The sequence below is a fragment of the Anguilla anguilla genome, chromosome 12, assembly GCF_013347855.1.
Source record: "Anguilla anguilla isolate fAngAng1 chromosome 12, fAngAng1.pri, whole genome shotgun sequence".
NCBI classification, from domain to species: Eukaryota; Metazoa; Chordata; class Actinopteri; order Anguilliformes; family Anguillidae; genus Anguilla; species Anguilla anguilla.
The window spans coordinates 36,007,045-36,023,366 of record NC_049212.1 but is presented as its reverse complement, the minus strand read 5'-3'; the positions used below and the strand labels follow the sequence as shown (position 1 = coordinate 36,023,366).

The 16,322-nt window shown below is 49.4% G+C and overlaps 1 protein-coding gene across 1 annotated transcript in view; it reads left to right on the top strand.

The window, feature by feature from the left end:
• Window positions 1-1,611: 1,611 nt before the first annotated feature.
• Window positions 1,612-16,322, top strand: part of stard13b (StAR-related lipid transfer (START) domain containing 13b) — a 102,833-nt gene continuing 88,122 nt past the window's right edge. Inside the window, 3 exon segments of the mRNA XM_035386332.1 lie at window positions 1,612-2,782; window positions 10,655-10,798; window positions 13,766-13,921. Coding sequence (XP_035242223.1) covers window positions 1,751-2,782; window positions 10,655-10,798; window positions 13,766-13,921 — 1,332 coding nt within the window. The 5' untranslated portion in view covers window positions 1,612-1,750.

The following is a 16,322-nucleotide window of genomic DNA, read 5'->3' as shown; positions in this document are numbered from 1 at the left end:
TTAAATGGTTAAGTAATACTGCACACTGTGTGCTGTCCAGAAAATGTGAAATACAGACTGTGTCATTCAGAAAATATTGCCTAGACATGCAAACTATGTGCCATTCACAAGATACTGATATAGATATTTACGTGCTCACGCAATGACTTTATTAAATAATACGCAGCTTTACTTATGAAAATGAGAAGTTCATTCCAAACGCACTGGAAAAGAAAAATAGATGGTTGATTTGTCCATGACAAGCGCTTCATTTTGTGTGCATGTCACTATTTACAACAAAAAATAAAAGGCTAGTCAACCGCTTTCCAGATATGAGTGGCCTGATTGCAGGGCCATGCCGCTGTGTTAGCCCCTTGGTCTGAAACAGAATTACACTGCATCTGTTTGTGCTTTTGCCGATACAGCAGGTATCAGTGGGTGAGAGGCAGGTTAATGTTGGGTTTTTAAATGGGGGTTATTGGAGAGGTGGGGGGCGGGGGGGGGGTGCGTGGTGCGATCGGGTCGGTGACATGTCTGATGAATGGTCGCGGGGGCGATGGTAAATCACCGGCCGGGGGACAGCGTGTCCAAATTCCTCAGTCCGGTGATGTCACCGGGATCGTGTCCGAAACGTATCCAGACTTGAGGAGCGCGGGGTTGCCCGGGGGGGCCAGATGTTAAACTTTTAACTGCCGCTCGCCCCCGTCCCGTGGCAGGACGCGCTGCTCGGCTGGACTGCAGCGGCCCCGGTGGCTTTGTCACCGCTTCGGCTGCGTAATTTACGGCTGAGGGGGGGGGGGTCGGGGGGCGCGGACCTTTAAAAAAAAAAAAAGAAAGAAAACAAAAGGCGGGTTCTGGAGCGGAGAAACGTGTGTGAGAGAGGAGTTCCCATGGCTTTCCTCCGCGGGACGCCGGCCCTGCTCAAGCTGTGTTTTCGCATTCCTGCGAAAAAGGAACTCTCAACAAACTATAAATAACCTTTGGGAAAACGCCGGGGCCGGGGCTCTCTCTAGCAGCAGCGGTTCGAAGCCTCGCTTCTGTGGAGCGCGGCCAGCGCTCCCAGCAGCCTGGACGCTTGGAATCCTGACTCTTCCAGCATCAAAGTACTTCCTGGACAATAGCCTCTCTCAGGTATTGGAGGGATTTGGGATGTGGGCGGGGGGGGGGGGGACGTTCCTCGCCACTCCTCTCGTTCCCCTTTGTGTGATTGACTGGGTGCCAGTGACCCACCTGCTGCGCAGACCTCGGGGTGCAGAAGCTGTGGAAACTTAGCTGCCCCATTGCAGTATGGGGAAAGGAACTGTCAGCTGACTTCAAGCACCGTGGAAGGTGTCTGTGTGAGATTTTCCTGAGGAGTTTACAGCAGTGAGATTGGCCAATAGTTCTGATTGGGCCTTCCAAACACAGGCGAAAAAGTGGAGGGAAAAAATGAGATCTTCCCCATGACATCAACTTCCTATTATTTTGTCAGTTATTCCTGAATGTTTGACTACATTCACTGGAAACAATTCTCTTCCGTTGAGATTTTCAAGCGTCAGTTGTGTCTAATCCCAGTCGGGGTTTGGGCTACTATGGTAAAAGTGCTGAGTGTAAATAGTAACTGCCTTCTCTTGTGGTTCTCTTGCAGGTGACTGACTTCATTCGTGCCATCTGATCAAGCTCAAAGGAATGCACCCTGTAGCCGGTCTGCTGATTTGACGCTTTCGATATCGATGGCCGACCCTCGTGTCAGAAGCCGCCTTTCGGATGGTGCCAGGTTCTAGAGTGCGGAATGGAAACGGTAACCATGGTGACTCTGGAAGGAGTGCAGACGTTGTTGAAGGCGGTGCCGCCCGTGGTGGCCTTTTCGGTGCAGGAGTCCTCCGGAGGCAGGGCCGTGGTCTTCGCTTCGCCTCTGGGCGAGCGAGCGCTGGGGAACGGGGACTCCGGTTGGTCTCCTGGACCGCCGCACCGAGCAGTCGATGACCCGTGTGGGGACAGACTCCTGGGGCAGCGGGATAGAGGCGTGGTCGGAGACCCCAGTGAGAGTGACGACATAGCCCTTTTGCGGGGGTGTGTAGACGTCCCGTACCATATCGCTGCTCTACTGGAGGAGCCTGTTGATTTGGGTCCGGTCTCCACCTCACTGGGCTTCGCTGAGGAGGAGCCAGGCAAGGCTTCTACTCCAAAGAATTCGCAGAGGAACCTGGGAAATATTCCCGCCTTGTGCGATTCCCGGGAAGGGCTGCGCTGCGACCGGAACGTTGTTGGCACAGGCCTGGAGGCGCAGGGCACTGCTTGCGCAGGTGCAGCGGATTCCACTGAAGAGCCGGGCCCCGTCCCGACCCTGCCCCATCCTCCCAGGGAGGGTGGCATTGCACCTGCAACTCCCTGCCACCAGGGGGAGCCGGACCTCGGTGTGGATCTTTCAGAGCGCGCTGAGGAACTCTGTGGTGGGGTTGCCCTCCGGGGGCACACGGGGCCACCTGGTCCCGTCCCGTCGGTGGTGGTCGGCTACGAGCTGCCCCGCATCGTGAAGCACAAGCCCAGCTCCATCGCCTTCTCTGACTACCCCGCGCCCCGCTGCGCCCGTCTCTGTGTTTCGGAGGGCCCGAGCGGAGCGGGCTCTTCCTCCGAGGATGATGACGATGACGATGACGACGTGTTCCCGGAGCTGCCGCAGTGCAGGGGGTTCCTGGCGGGACGGCGGAGGAGGGGCGAGCTGAAGGGGAACGGGATGGGGACGGGGCGGGACGCTCCCGTCGACCACGGCTCGGTCTGTAATGGCGGCTGTCGGGCAGAGAGCGAGTCCAGCTGCAGGGAGGTGAGTGTCCCCGCCCACTGCTTCACAAGAAAGAGTCTGATTGGCTGCACAATCCCTTGCATTCCCTATAACCAATTTGATTCGTCTAGGTGGTCACTGTAAAAGATAATTCTCAAATGAAATTGGATTTTCCCAGCTGACCTATGTGGCTAAATAAAAGTAATATAAAATATAAATAATCAATATAACCTTGTCTGGCTCTTCAAAGGACACCCAGAATATGACACCTTTCAGTCATCTGTTACCAGCTGAAGCACATTTAACATGCACTTGTAATCACTGTCTTATCCTACGCGTGCCTTTATGTATTCATGTCTAGTTCATTCTTCATTCAGAATCCGGGAACAAAACAGTCCTTGTGAATGTAAACGAGGGTGATTAGGTATACGTCGAGCTCTCTTACTTTCCCGCTCTCTCAGAACTCTCAGAGCGCTGTCGAGATTAAATCATCTTGGAGAGCAAAAAAATGAGACAGACATCCAAGGGACTCTGGCAGATTACTTCCAAGAATTCTGCGCAAACATGAGAGACAGTCAGCCCCCAGTGAGATAAAGCAGAACACAGATTCACCCCCCCCCCCACCCCCACCGTGCAGATGTTCCCTCACACCGAAGGCAAACAAAGACCTGTTCTCTCGCCGGTGTTTTTCTCTCTCTCTCCAAACGTCATTCATCTTGCCTGAACTAGGTGGACCCAGTCGCTGCTTTTGGTTGTTGTTCTTCTTCAGTTTTTTTTTTTTTTTTTTGACAGGTTTGTTTTTCAGGTGTTTTGGAAGTGTTCGCCTCACTCTTACTACAGTGAAGCAATGTATAACTGAAAAACAGAGCCCTTCAAAGAATGAAAACAGTCACTGTTTTTTTTTTCTCTCTCTCTCTCTCTCTCTCTCTCTCGCTCTTTTCACGCATTGTAGTTCCCCAAACAGTGAACTCATCTGACCCATTACACACGGTGTTATTTCCTTCAACAAGTCAAAGGAGAGATTTGTGGCTTTTTTCCAGTCTCTCTCTTGACCCTGGGGGGGTCACTGAAACCCTTATCCCATACACCCCCCCCCCCCCACCCCCATACAATTCGCCTCCCACTTTTATTGCCCTCACCTGGACTTTTGTGTACACATGTACGCAGGTCTGCGGTTTATTGGTCAGTGTAATGAGAGGGTAGAACAAACCTCCATAAAACTTTCGGACACTCTACATGTGGCCCAGGCCCAGGCCCAGGCCCAGTGCGGCCGTGTTTATTAGGGAAAAAAACAACACAGGAGGGCAGCCTGCTGTTTCTGAATGGTGCCTGTGCTGTCATATATTTCTCAGAAATACACAAGCGCTGGTTCACAGATGTACTTTCCCCATCAACAGGCACAGTGATTATTTCCACGTAGCGCAGGCCATCGTTATGTCAGACGCGTACGTGGGGGCGGCAGTGTGGTATAATGGATAAAGCGCTGGTCTTGTAACCGGGAGGTCACAGGTTCGATTCCTGGGTTGAACACTGCCGTTGTTCCTTTGAGCAAGGTACTTAACCTGTATTGCTTCAGTATATATCCTGCTGTATAAATGGATGTAATGTAAATGCTATGTAAAAAAAAAAAGAAAAAAGTTGTGTAAGTCGCTCTGGATAGGAGCATCTGCAGCATGCTTGTAATGTAATGTATCTGTCTGCTTCATTTCTATTTGCGGACAGACTGATGTGTACAGACAGACGGGCAGGTGAGACAGATGGATGAAGGTGCAGGGCGATGGCGTACCCTTTGGTCAAACTGGCCAGTGTGGCAGAGGGGTAGCCGTGTTTTGGGAAAGGGGTAGAAGAATTCTGGGAATTCAGGAGGCTGATTTTTATACAAAGAGGACAGAAGTTCAACAGCCCTGATAGTGCAGGGACGAACGGCTGCTGCTATCGGTCACTGCTGGCTGTGTGTGTGTGTGTGTGTGTGTGTGAGAGTGTGTGTGTCTGTGTGTGCGTGCGTGCATGTCTGTATGAGTATGAGTGTGTGTGTGTGCGTGTCTGTGTGAGTGTGTGTGTCTGCGTGTACGTGCGTGCGTGTCTGTATGAGTATGAGTGTGTGTGTGTGTGCGCGTGCATGCGTGTGTTTGTGTGTGTCTGTGCGTGTATGAGTATGAGTGTGCGTGTGTGCCGGTGTGTGCGTGCGTGTGTGTGAGTATGAGTGTGAGTGTATGTGAGTGTGTGTGAAAATGTGTGTTTGTGTGTGTGTGTGTGTGTGTGTGTGAGAATGTGTGTGTCTGTGTGTGTGTGTGTGTGTGCTTATAGCAAGCATTCTCTCCCTGCTCTCCCTCCTGGCCGCCATGTGAGGGTTCAAGGTGACTCCCTCAGGTGAACGTGACGTGTGTGGAGGAGGGTTGGAGTAGAGCAGAATGATAGCATGGGCACAGGGGGCAGCCTGGTCTTCCTAATGAGTCTGGCTCCTCTCCAGGTTTATTCCCCTTGAAGTCAGTGTTCTGGAACTCCATTGCTTTCATTTATGAGTAGTGATCAGCATTAGAATGTCCAGTTAAGAACATTCTAATCAAATATTAGAATGATCTCACACCTTAAAGGGTTAAATGCCACCCGGGGTGTTCTGCTTTGCCACTGTTCCCCTAGCCTCGCTTTAGCAGGGTGTGAAGGACAGGGTATGTGGTGAAGGCACATTGTGACAAAAGTAGTGTAAAATATAGTGCGTGAATACATTTAGATTTGATTTGACGCAAAACATAAAGTGTGAATTTGTTTGGATGTGCTGGCTTTCATCCGACCCAAGTCGGGCAGCTGCAAATATTATCACGATCATCCCTTTTTCAAAGCTGAGAAATGTTCCTTTTAATACGTAAGGGTGGTGGGCATCTGTGATGGTAACACTTCTTACTTTAACTCCTCCAAGCTATGATTGGTCAGATTAAACAGAGGCTATTCTAGAGACTGGGGGGCCCCAGGCTGAAAATCCCAAGGGGCCCTTCTGACCAACTTCCACTGTCATTGTGTCGCCCAAAACTCCTAAAACTCAGCCGCCCCAAAACTCCTAAAACTCAGCCCTCAGCCCTCAGCCCCGATGCTCAGGGCCCTATGCAGCTGCCAGCCTTGGCTGTTTGCTTCTGGGTTTAAGGAGTAGGTATATATTCTGCTCTTTTTCCTTTATAGTCTTTCACATGTTCTTTAAAACCGATTGGGCTTTTAAAAAAACAGAATGAAAAAAAAGTACATCTCGGAATTCACTGGCTGTAAATTTTGTGTTAGCCCGGGACCGCCGCTATCATAACGGAGCTGAAGTCATAAAAACGAATTTACAATTTGTTGTCGTCTGTGCTTCGTAGACGACTGACTTGCTAATGTGAGCTACAAAAAAACTGTCTCTGTTTTTCCATTTTTTTTCAGATGTGTTTATTATCTCACTACAGTATCCCACGGCAAGTTAATTAAGAATACGATAATCATACATCAAAAGGACAGAATCTGAATCTTCTGAATCTTTATGGGCAGTAACAATAAAAACAGATATAGGAAGGTGTTTTTTTTGTTGTTTCCTGCATCGCGTCAGGGTTTGTAAGGACCTTGAGGTTGTCCTCGTGGAACAGTTCTGAGTAAATGCCCGGCGAAGGTGAACGCAAACATGTTTCAGAGAGTGGCTTTTCAGTTTGTTTTTGCAGGACTTTATATCGGTATCTTTTGCTTTTAATGCAGGGATATGTCAATATTTGCCGTCTTCCTTAACCACGAAACTCATTCCCCACCAGAGAGACTGTTAGAAGTGCCACGGACTGCAGCGAAATCCTCGTAATTCCGAGTCAGGACAAAAATGACATACGAGCGTGTTTCAAGCACACAGGGTTTTAAAGTCGACTGTTTACATTTTCACCAGCAGAGGGCAGCATTGCTTCATATGGTAAGCAACTACGCCGTTTAAGCGGTTTGGATTCGGTCATTGTGATTGCATGTTGCAATGTTGCCGTTTATTCAATGAATGTATTCGTTTCTCGGAAGAGCTGGCATTTGCATGCCGCGGTAGTTTGGCATCAGGATTAATGTGCACGAGGGAACTAAGGATGCTCGTTTGAATATTCAAGACACCGGTTGGGCTGCGGCAGCCCTCTTGAACTGTACATCTGATTGCGACACTCCGATCCCTCCATCTTGATTCCCGGTACTCGATGTGGGTGGCACAGAGCGGGCACCATGCCCAGAACTATGGCGAAGAAGGGTACTTCACTTCTCATTTCAATGACAATGGGGAAATGCGGTGGGTTACAATGTGGCTAATTTGCACTGATAAAGTCATGTTCCCCCGGGCATTCTTGTTTCTCCCTTCAGATAACGTTAATGAATCGATCCGGAGGACTGGCTCATACCAGTTCGGTTTCCATGGCAGGGTCCTTTTTGTTCCCCCTCCGCCCTTTTGAATGCAAGAGAAAAGGCGAGTAAAATGAATCAAGGCCACTGTCTCACACTGCGCTCGTCGAAGTCCCTCGAATTCCGCTCATTCCACGAAAGGGCTGGCATTCCGAGCTCCTGGTATTCAGCCGGCCTGTAGTGACAGAGAAGGGCGCTTTTAAAACCGGATGAGGTCCTTGATCAGCTTCAGGCGGGCTCTTACTGAGCCTTGTTGTTTCAGGTCTTCTGTGTGTGTTGGATTGCTGTATAGGCGGAATTTTGATTGGGGACGTGTTTACATAGCAAGCTATTAAAAACAAACTGAATTGAAAACAACTCAAGCACACTTATTAAATCAATGCCTGAATCGAGATGTTATTTTTTGGGCTATTTTCTGAAAATACATATCGTAAGCAGTCCGTAGACTAGGCTACGGCGTGCGCACTGCGGTGTTGGCACAGCGGTGCTTGGAAGCTTCTGTGTAAGGTCAGGTTGACATGTAAAAAATCTGTCGATTCTAAGTTCAACATCCAGGCGTGGATTTTTGCACCGTGCCGTTCAAGTGCATATTTCTAACCAGCGTTGGATTCGTGCGCGTCGTCCACGTGACGGTGTATGCCCCACGTTCCTTCAGAAGCGCGCGCAGCAACTCTCCTGCAGATGACGCCACCTCATTGCGTATATATTTCCTGATAACGGTCACAGAGGATTAGACCTGGATTAAAGCATCCATAAAACATGAAGGTTTGCCGTTAGAGCCGCCAGTTCTGAAGGCTTGTCACGTTTAACGGAGAGGTACGAAGTGGTGGGAACTTGTTTGCTTCTCTTTGTACATTTTATAAATCCTGATAATAGTGTGGTTAAATGCTTAGAGACCCTGTGCAATCACTTTTCTTTGCATTTAAAAGGCTTCACTAAGCCAGAAGATGAAGATGAATATTTACTTTTTCACATTTATAGAGTGAGAGAGAATACAATTTCTTCTTTATTGGAAAGTTTTTATTTTTATTTAAAAAAAATTTTTTTTTTTAAACAGAGCTTTGTCAGTTACACAATGAACTGTCTCTAAATGACCAATGGCAAATAATTCTGTAGTGGACAAAAGCTGTGTTGTTTTGAAGATACAAAAACAAAACAAATAAACAAATTATAAATACAGTTGAGATTTTATTACAGACGGCTGTATTTGTTTTCCTTCTGGATAATATGACTGTCAGAAATGATGATTTCCATCGCACTTAAGGCCAACATGAGAGATGGACATACACTTCAGTGCTGGCAGAGGTAGAGAGGGAGCGACCTTTTTTACTTTCTGACCCTCATGACCCTGAGGCCCAGGGGTCAGGCCAGGATTGCTCAGATTTAGGTAATTCCTTCAGGATTGAGGGTAGTGGGGGGTGGGGGGCAGCAGGGGTTTGGGGGGGGGGTGTACTTTCCCTGGATCAGGTCTGTCAGGTGACTCTGGGTGGTCGGAGGAAGTGGCTGGTGCGTCTGGTGCCTGTTGCTGGATTCTCATCTGTTTCTTCTCCCACTCATGAGTTTCTTTGCATTGTTGCATGTTAGTTACACATCGCTTGTGGCGGCTAGCGTAGTTTAAATTCCACCAGTGTTAAAGGACATTGAATTCTGTACGGGCCAATCAGAATAAGTATATTGGAGGAATGTTCCCAGAGTTCTGGGCAACAGCTACAGTAGCCAGCATTTTCTTGCTGTAAGGGGGGGCATTATGTCATTTGGGCCGCGTAGGGAACTGTATAACAACCCGGATTTAGTAGATTACGGATTCACCAAAGCATTTGGCTTTTGGGTGATCTGCTTTGTTTTTCGGTTCGTATCATAGTGCTTCATTGATTTCGATGGCGTGTGAAATTAGCAGGAAGCGCCGAACTGGCCCCTAGCTGCAGCTCTCAGTAGCCCCATTATGTGGGTGTCTGCCCGCTGCTTCTCGCTGCCGCCCAGGTTTAAAATGGTGCCCGCAGTGCCAGTCCCAGCCCTCTGTGACCCTTGACCCTGTGAGAGATATGCCATGGGGGGAGGGGGAGGCAGGGGGCAGGGGCAGGGCAAAGGCGTTCTCTGCTATCCGGACTCTAATTGGCAGAGGTGACGCTTGGGATATTACCACATTCCGGCAGATTTTACGAGTCCCAAAGATAGGATCAGGCACCTCCCACCCCGATGGCGGGCTCGGAACATCAGCCATTGGGACAAATGTGCCCTTTCTGAGAGATGGCACCCTGAATGGGGGGACTGTGTCGGGGATGAGAGGGAGCTTTGATGCAGCGGAGGGGGCCTGTTGGGCCTCAGGGGGGCTCCAGTGGTCACACTCGACGCGCAGACGACATTTCGCTGACTTTTATTCGGGGGGGGGGGGGGGGGGGGGGGGGGGGGGGGATGAAGGGATGTCTTTGTCGGGCTCCGTCTCTTCAGAGTCGGGATGTTACGCAAGGGGGCCTTTCCCCAACCCCAGGATTCTCAAAAACAGCCCCCCGCCCACTCCCCTTCCAGCCCACTCCCGCCCTCCAACCCCCCCACTTCACCCACATCCCAACCCCACCCCCCCCCCCCCCCCGACTCGCTCCAATAATGGAAACGGTGTTAATTTAGGTCTCTGTGACTGAAGCGCTTCCTGGTAATTAATGGTCTCGGATCTCCAGACCCCCCCCCCACCCCCCACCCCTGCTCTGCGTCTCGGAAGAGTCTATTTATACACGGCGGGGGTCTGGGAGCAGTGAAAGCCAGGAGTCAGGAATTCCTCCGGCCGAGTCCGGCGTGAACCCCCCCCCCCCACGTCCCCCCCCCACCCCCCGTATGTGTGTCACTGTGAGGCTCTCAGGTTTCTCTCTTTGAGGGTGCTGCTGTCTACAGCTGTTGTTTTTTTCCCTTCTTCCAGCGCCCCCCCCCCCCCCCCCCCCCCCCCAATAGTATTCCGAAAATGTTTTTGTGTTTTAAAATGGAGCTCTGAAATGAATTGAAATGACTTGATGTTTTGATCTTAAAAGTCCTATGGTATACATAATGTTGATCTTATCCAAACCTCTTTGAGCTTTTGAAAGCCCGTATGCATATAATTAAGGATATGATGCAATAAACACCATAGTTTCTGTCTAGTTCTGTAATGACAATGCTGAACTAGTCTCGGAGGGTTTTGAGAACAGTCGTATTAAGACATATTTTAATCCACTCAACTGGGCCCTCATTGTTCCATTGATGCTCAAGTCTTGGTCAGAAACTGTTCAAGCAATACAGTACATAAATACAGACTTGAATATGTTGCTGTGGAAAGACTTGGTTAAAAATAAAATGAGTGGAGGGTTTTTAGGAAGCTAAAGCTAATTTAAAATATAACAGATGTTCTGCGATTGCTTCCATTGGCACGAAGCTTGAATAGCTGTGGTCTAACCCAGCATGCCCTGTCAATGTGAGCTGTCAGTGATGACGAGAGGACATATGCCTGTCAGAACGCGTTGTGTTGTTTCCGCTTCCTCATTGGTCCTCCCCGCTGTCACTCCAAAGGAGCCTCCGCAGATCCTCCCGCCCTGGTCCGCGTCCATGACTCAGCTGATGAAGAAGCTGGACCAGCTCAACCTAGACATCGAGGAGGCCCTGAGCTCTGGCTCCTCCCCCTCCCACACGCCCGGCGTCTCCCGCAAGCGACCGGTGAGTGACGGCGGCGGCAGCCAATTGCAGGGGGGCAGGGGACGGAGTCTGGCGTGCCCTCTGACTCTGTGATAGGCCGTTGTGGGCGTGGCTCCGTGGGTTTGTTCGTAGGGCAGGAGGTTATGCTGCATTCGGTCGGTCTTGTCAACACGTAAAGTGGGGGGAAAAAAATAGCCTGTAATCAAGCTGTATGTGCTATGTGTTTACGGTCGGGTGGCCATCGGCAACTGGTAGGTTTATCACATGAGCAATGCATTGTCCAAGAAGCTGGACCAATGACACCGCCCACTACGAGATGTGAGTAATGGAGGCCAGGCATGAACTCTGCGGACGTCTGTGCTTCTGCTTCCCTGCAGTATGTGGTCTGCAGCTGAGAGGTGTGTAGTCCTGGCCGGGGAGAATTGATGTGGCATGCCGATCTCCGAACTCCTGGTGCTGGCCTTTAAAGGTTACCAAAGGCAGGATGCCAACATGGATTTTTTGCAATGCTGAATTTTTTTTTTCTTTTCCACTACAAAAAAACATATAAGGAGGGTTTCATTAACCCATTGTCATTGGTATGGCTTATTTGATCCAGAAAGGCCAATAGCATAAACCCATTGTGAAGTCCTCCCCCTGTCTTAAGAATGGATATCTGCTAATGGCCTGTGCCTTAACAGTCAGTATGTTCTCAGCGTTTACGCAGTCCACCTGCTTTCTTCTTCTTCTCCCATTTATAATGCGGAAGGTGATTTTGTCATACGGTTTAACCAAACAAAACATTTTATTACTGCAGCTTTTATGAGGCTGATTTCTGCAAGGTTTTATTTTGCGCAGATAATTGGTTTTCTTTTCCCCCTCTGTTACAATGAGAAGACTCCTACACGAGTATTACCTCCCATACTTTCAGGCTTGCAGCCAGCCATGGCAGTCTAATTAAGCCTCCAACTAAGAAAAATTTACCCCTGATTTTGGTGAAATCTGTTGGATTTTAGAATGGACACGCTCTGCCTCATCTTCAGACAGTCTCTTTGAGTGGTTGTGCCTGCCTATTGCATTTCCCTCCAGAACTTCCCAAAGTGTTGGTCTAATGCTTCTACAGTGCCTGGAGCTTCAACAGTCACACTGGTGTCTGGAGCTTCAGCAGTCACACTGGTGTCTGGGGCTTCAACAGTCTCACTGGTGCCTGGAGCTTCAACAGTCACACTAGTGTCTGGAGCTTCAGCAGTCTCACTGGTGCCTGGAGCTTCAACAGTCACACTAGTGCCTGGGGCTTCAACAGTCACACTGGTGTCTGGAGCTTCAACAGTCTTACTGGTGTCTGGAGCTTCAACAGTCACACTGGTGTCTGGAGCTTCAACAGTCACACTAGTGTCTGGAGCTTCAACAGTCACACTAGTGTCTGGGGCTTCAACAGTCACACTGGTGCCTGCAGCTTCAACAGTCACACTGGTGTCTGGAGCTTCAACAGTCACACTAGTGCCCGGGGCTTCAACAGTCTCACTGGCGTGACCTGTCTGGGGGGGTGGCAGGGGCAAAATCTCAGACATGTTCCCCTCAAACCTAATTTGGGATGTTTGCTTTGGAGTGTCAGACCTTATTTATGGAATCCTGGTTGCCTGAAAACTTTTCAGATGAATGAACCAGTAGATTTGTTTTTATTTTTGAAAGAGCTGCAGTAATCAGCATTATGTCTAGTGAATCTGTAGGGCTGTAGTGCGGTTGATATGCACCAGGCCACAGCCAACACCAACGGTTGTCCTGTGAGGCTAAACACCAGGGCGTGACGCTATGGCTGGACGGCAAAGATACAGAAATCTTAGTTACTTTATACTTACTGAACTGAATCTGACCTTTATTTTGTGTGGGATTTATAATATCATTCCTTCTTGATCCAGCTGTTTTCTGATCTGTGGATTACATACAGAAGCAGAGTAACTGTGGATGATCTGGAAATCTCCCAAATGCATATTTATGGTCACTACAACCTAATGCAATTTATAGCTGCAGCAAAAAAAAATGTGCCTGTTTTGTTTCTGTTTGTGTAAAAAAAAATGAAGGATGGTCCAATGACTGGTACACTCATCCAAGAGTCGGTACCATGGTAACCAACTTTAATCTTGGCAAGCATGGCTGCAGATAGCACACACACAAGCACACGACGTGCCCCACATGTCATGCTGGTGTGAGAATGCGTGCAAAGCTTCTCTTGTGCAGCTTTCTGTTGTGGGAAGTCAGAGATGCTGCTCGCTCAGCTCAATGCCAGTCATTTAACTGGAGCTAGCCTGTAGCACTGGAGACAGATGGCTATTGTGTGTACGGGGCTGCTTCTTGGACTGTGTGGAAACCAACCCCCCCACCCCCCCCCCATCCCAGCACCCTCTCCTAACATGGCGACGAGCATCGTTTATCGTTTCTCGAGCCACCGCAGTTTTTCCGGAGAAGAACAAATGCGCCCTCTTTGGTTTTTACGACTGTGACGCAGGAAAGGGCCGTGTGCAGAAAGGCCGTTTTTTGGGGCTTCGCGCTGAGAGGGGCACGCGTCTCCTAGACGTGGGCGTGGCTGTGTGCCACAGGCTCGTTTCCTTTGGGAGAACCAAAGCCTGCTCTTTTACTCTGGAGGACCCTGTCTGAAGTCCACCACTGAGGGTAAACAGCGCAATGAGAAGATGCATCTTTAGATAGATCTTTATGGGCATTTTTTTGACGCTTGTGGATTTTTCTCTGCGCATCTGTAAGAAAGCTCCGCAGGCAGAGGTTTTCCTTCTCTTGTTTTCTGTCGAACGGAATCGAGTCGGATTTTCTTCTTCTTTTCTTTTCTTTCTTTCTTTCTTTCTTTCTTTCTCAGCGGTTGACCTCAGACCCTTGTTTTGTTTTTGGCACGGCCTACGCAGCCCCCCCCCCCCCCCCCCATCCCGTCCGAGTCTCCCGCGGTTGCCTCTGGCGACGTGTCCGCTGCTGACCGCTGCTCCGCTGTTTCATTTGCAGCCTGAGGCTGCTCCGGCGACGGCGGCGGCTGATCCAGCGCTGAAGGGGAGCAGCGCGCTCGCGAACCCGGACCCGGAAGAATGCGGAGACCCGGATAGCTCCCCGTCTCCGAACCGCACCGCCGCGGGAACACCGGCCAGTCCCAGAAAGACGGAGGTAAGAGCCGGGAACCTGGAAGACCCGGATCTTCATCTGCTTCTTCTTCTTCCTCCTCTTTTTCTTCTTTGTCGCCTTCTTCGTCTTCTTCTTCTGCTTTGTCTTCTTCTTCTTCTTGTAGTTGTTGTTGAAAGTGTCCCTGCTTGTCACCAGCGGTCCCGTTTTCCCTGTGGTTAGTCGTTTATTCAGGGCTCCGGGGTTGTGGTTAAGGCAGGGGTTGAGGTTGGTGTTCAGTATTAGACGGCAGCAGAACTGTCCGGTGGTTCAGTCTCCGGAGGGCACCAGAGTGCCGTCCCAAACGCAGACCCTGCGGGACGGGGTACGGCGGCTCCCCTCATAGCTGGACTCATAGCTGACTGGTTCTGCGTCCCGTCTGACGGTACAGCCCGGTTCGGCTGCGAGCTCTGAGCCCTGCAGATCCGGCGTGTGGGTGGGGTAGTAACACGGCAACCATGTGATGTCACCGGGAAGGGGTGCCGGCGGGTGCTCACTCTGACAGCGTGTCACTCGAGAAATATTTTCGGAAGAGGGGCCAGTTGGAGTCTGGCAGCCTCTAAAATAGGTTTTCTGCAGCAAGGAAAGTCAATTAGACAGCATCTCTAATCTCTAATACAAACAAGACCCACATTTTGGCTCTGAATGAAGTGAATGAACTCTCTGAATAAGAGATCAGGAGATTCCTGGAGCCATGCTCGCCATATTGATTTTAAGAATACGCACATCTCACAGAATGAAGTACCTCTTCAGATATGCAGAGCTGTTGCTCATAGTACTTTTTAAAAACTTGTATAAATATGCGAGGAGTTGTTTTAAGTCTGTGGCAGGGCAAAGTACATTATTACATGCTATTGCACAAAATTCATTGGATCATTTTTTTTCCTGCACAGAGAATCAGTTCATTGAGATGAAAAGATATTCAGAAGATGCTCGGAACTGCGCATATCCGAGCTTACATTTGTTGATGAACAACTTTCCAAAAGCTTGGTGGGAATGCATCTTCAGTTGTTCTGAACTCTCTGGCAGGGAGGTTAACCTCTGGCTGGTGGCTCTTGGTAAATATTTGAGGTTTGCATTAGGCTTACGGCCGGGCTGTGGCATCTGCAAACAAGGATTATGGAGTGGTTAGCGACTGTGGTTTTTTTAGGCGGTCCTGGAGGAAGTGGACAAGGGGAGTACTTACAGTATTTGGGGTCGGGAGAAAGCTCCAGCCGGAGGAGGGTGAATGGGTCGCCGTCTGCCTGGCAGTTCAGTTCAGTTCCTTTTTAAAAAAATAAAAAAAAGCTGAGTGCACTCTAGTGACACAGTTCTTGTGGACAAATGAAAGAGGGGAGGAAACCTTTAACTGCCGTCAACATATCTCTTGAATGGCTCAGTAAATAAAAGTTGGTTTCTTTTTTAGAAGCGAGGGACCTTCTGGTCTTAAGTACACAGCCGCTGAGACTGAAGAGCTCGTTATACGAGAACAGCAGACTCAACTTTGGCACACAAAAAAAACAGCTGAATTTTTTTTTTATTGTGTCCCTTCAGCACATGTTCTCCTTACATAAAAATAAAATACTTAATGGCAGTTACATTCTGTAGGGCAATTTTTTTTCTGGCATTTTATGCTTAATAGTAAACTCATCTGACCTCCCTCGATAGGAAGTATTCAGTGGGAAGAGCTAAGAAAGCTTTCAAGTGTACTTAATGGGCATCAATTAAGGGCCACTGCTTCAGGAACAATTGATTGTTATATCTGAAAGACTGTCCACGTCTATGTTTGTTTAATTTCAGGGGACGTGGAAATTGGTTGTAATGTAGAATGCTCTCTTGGTTTGGTCACTGTGAGAAATGGTAAAAGAGTGAAGAAGTGGGGGATTGAGTGAATTGGTGGGGGGGGGGGGGGGGGGGAGGGGGGGGGGTCTGTTATTAAGTGGTCTATCATGACATGTGCTGTTGTTTATCAGGATACTCCACATGCATGAAGACCCAGAGAACACCATTGCATGTTGTGACTGATTTGCACAGAGAAATTCAGGACTGCTTTTCTTCTAACGCAGGCTGGCATGCTTCTGTTTCTGTCTAAGAACTTTGGTTCCTCTACATGAGAGAGGTTGAATGTGGAAATGAAGTTGAAGATGGTGTTTAAATGTGAACATGCAGATGGTTACTTACATTGAGCAGAGTTTGGGGGTGTGGGGGGGATATTAATGCCCCCCCCCCCCCCCCCATCCCGGCCTGCTTCACCGTGCCTCGTGCAGTGTCTGTGGAATCGTGTGTGGCGGTTCCCGGTCCTGTCAGGGGGATCTGTTTGGGATTAATCGGTACATAGCTGCAGTGGGGCGGTGCCAGGTACGTTCTGTGGCCGTGGTTTAGAGGGTCCCGCTGGAGCGATTGGAGGTGACAGCTGTGCAGGGTAATT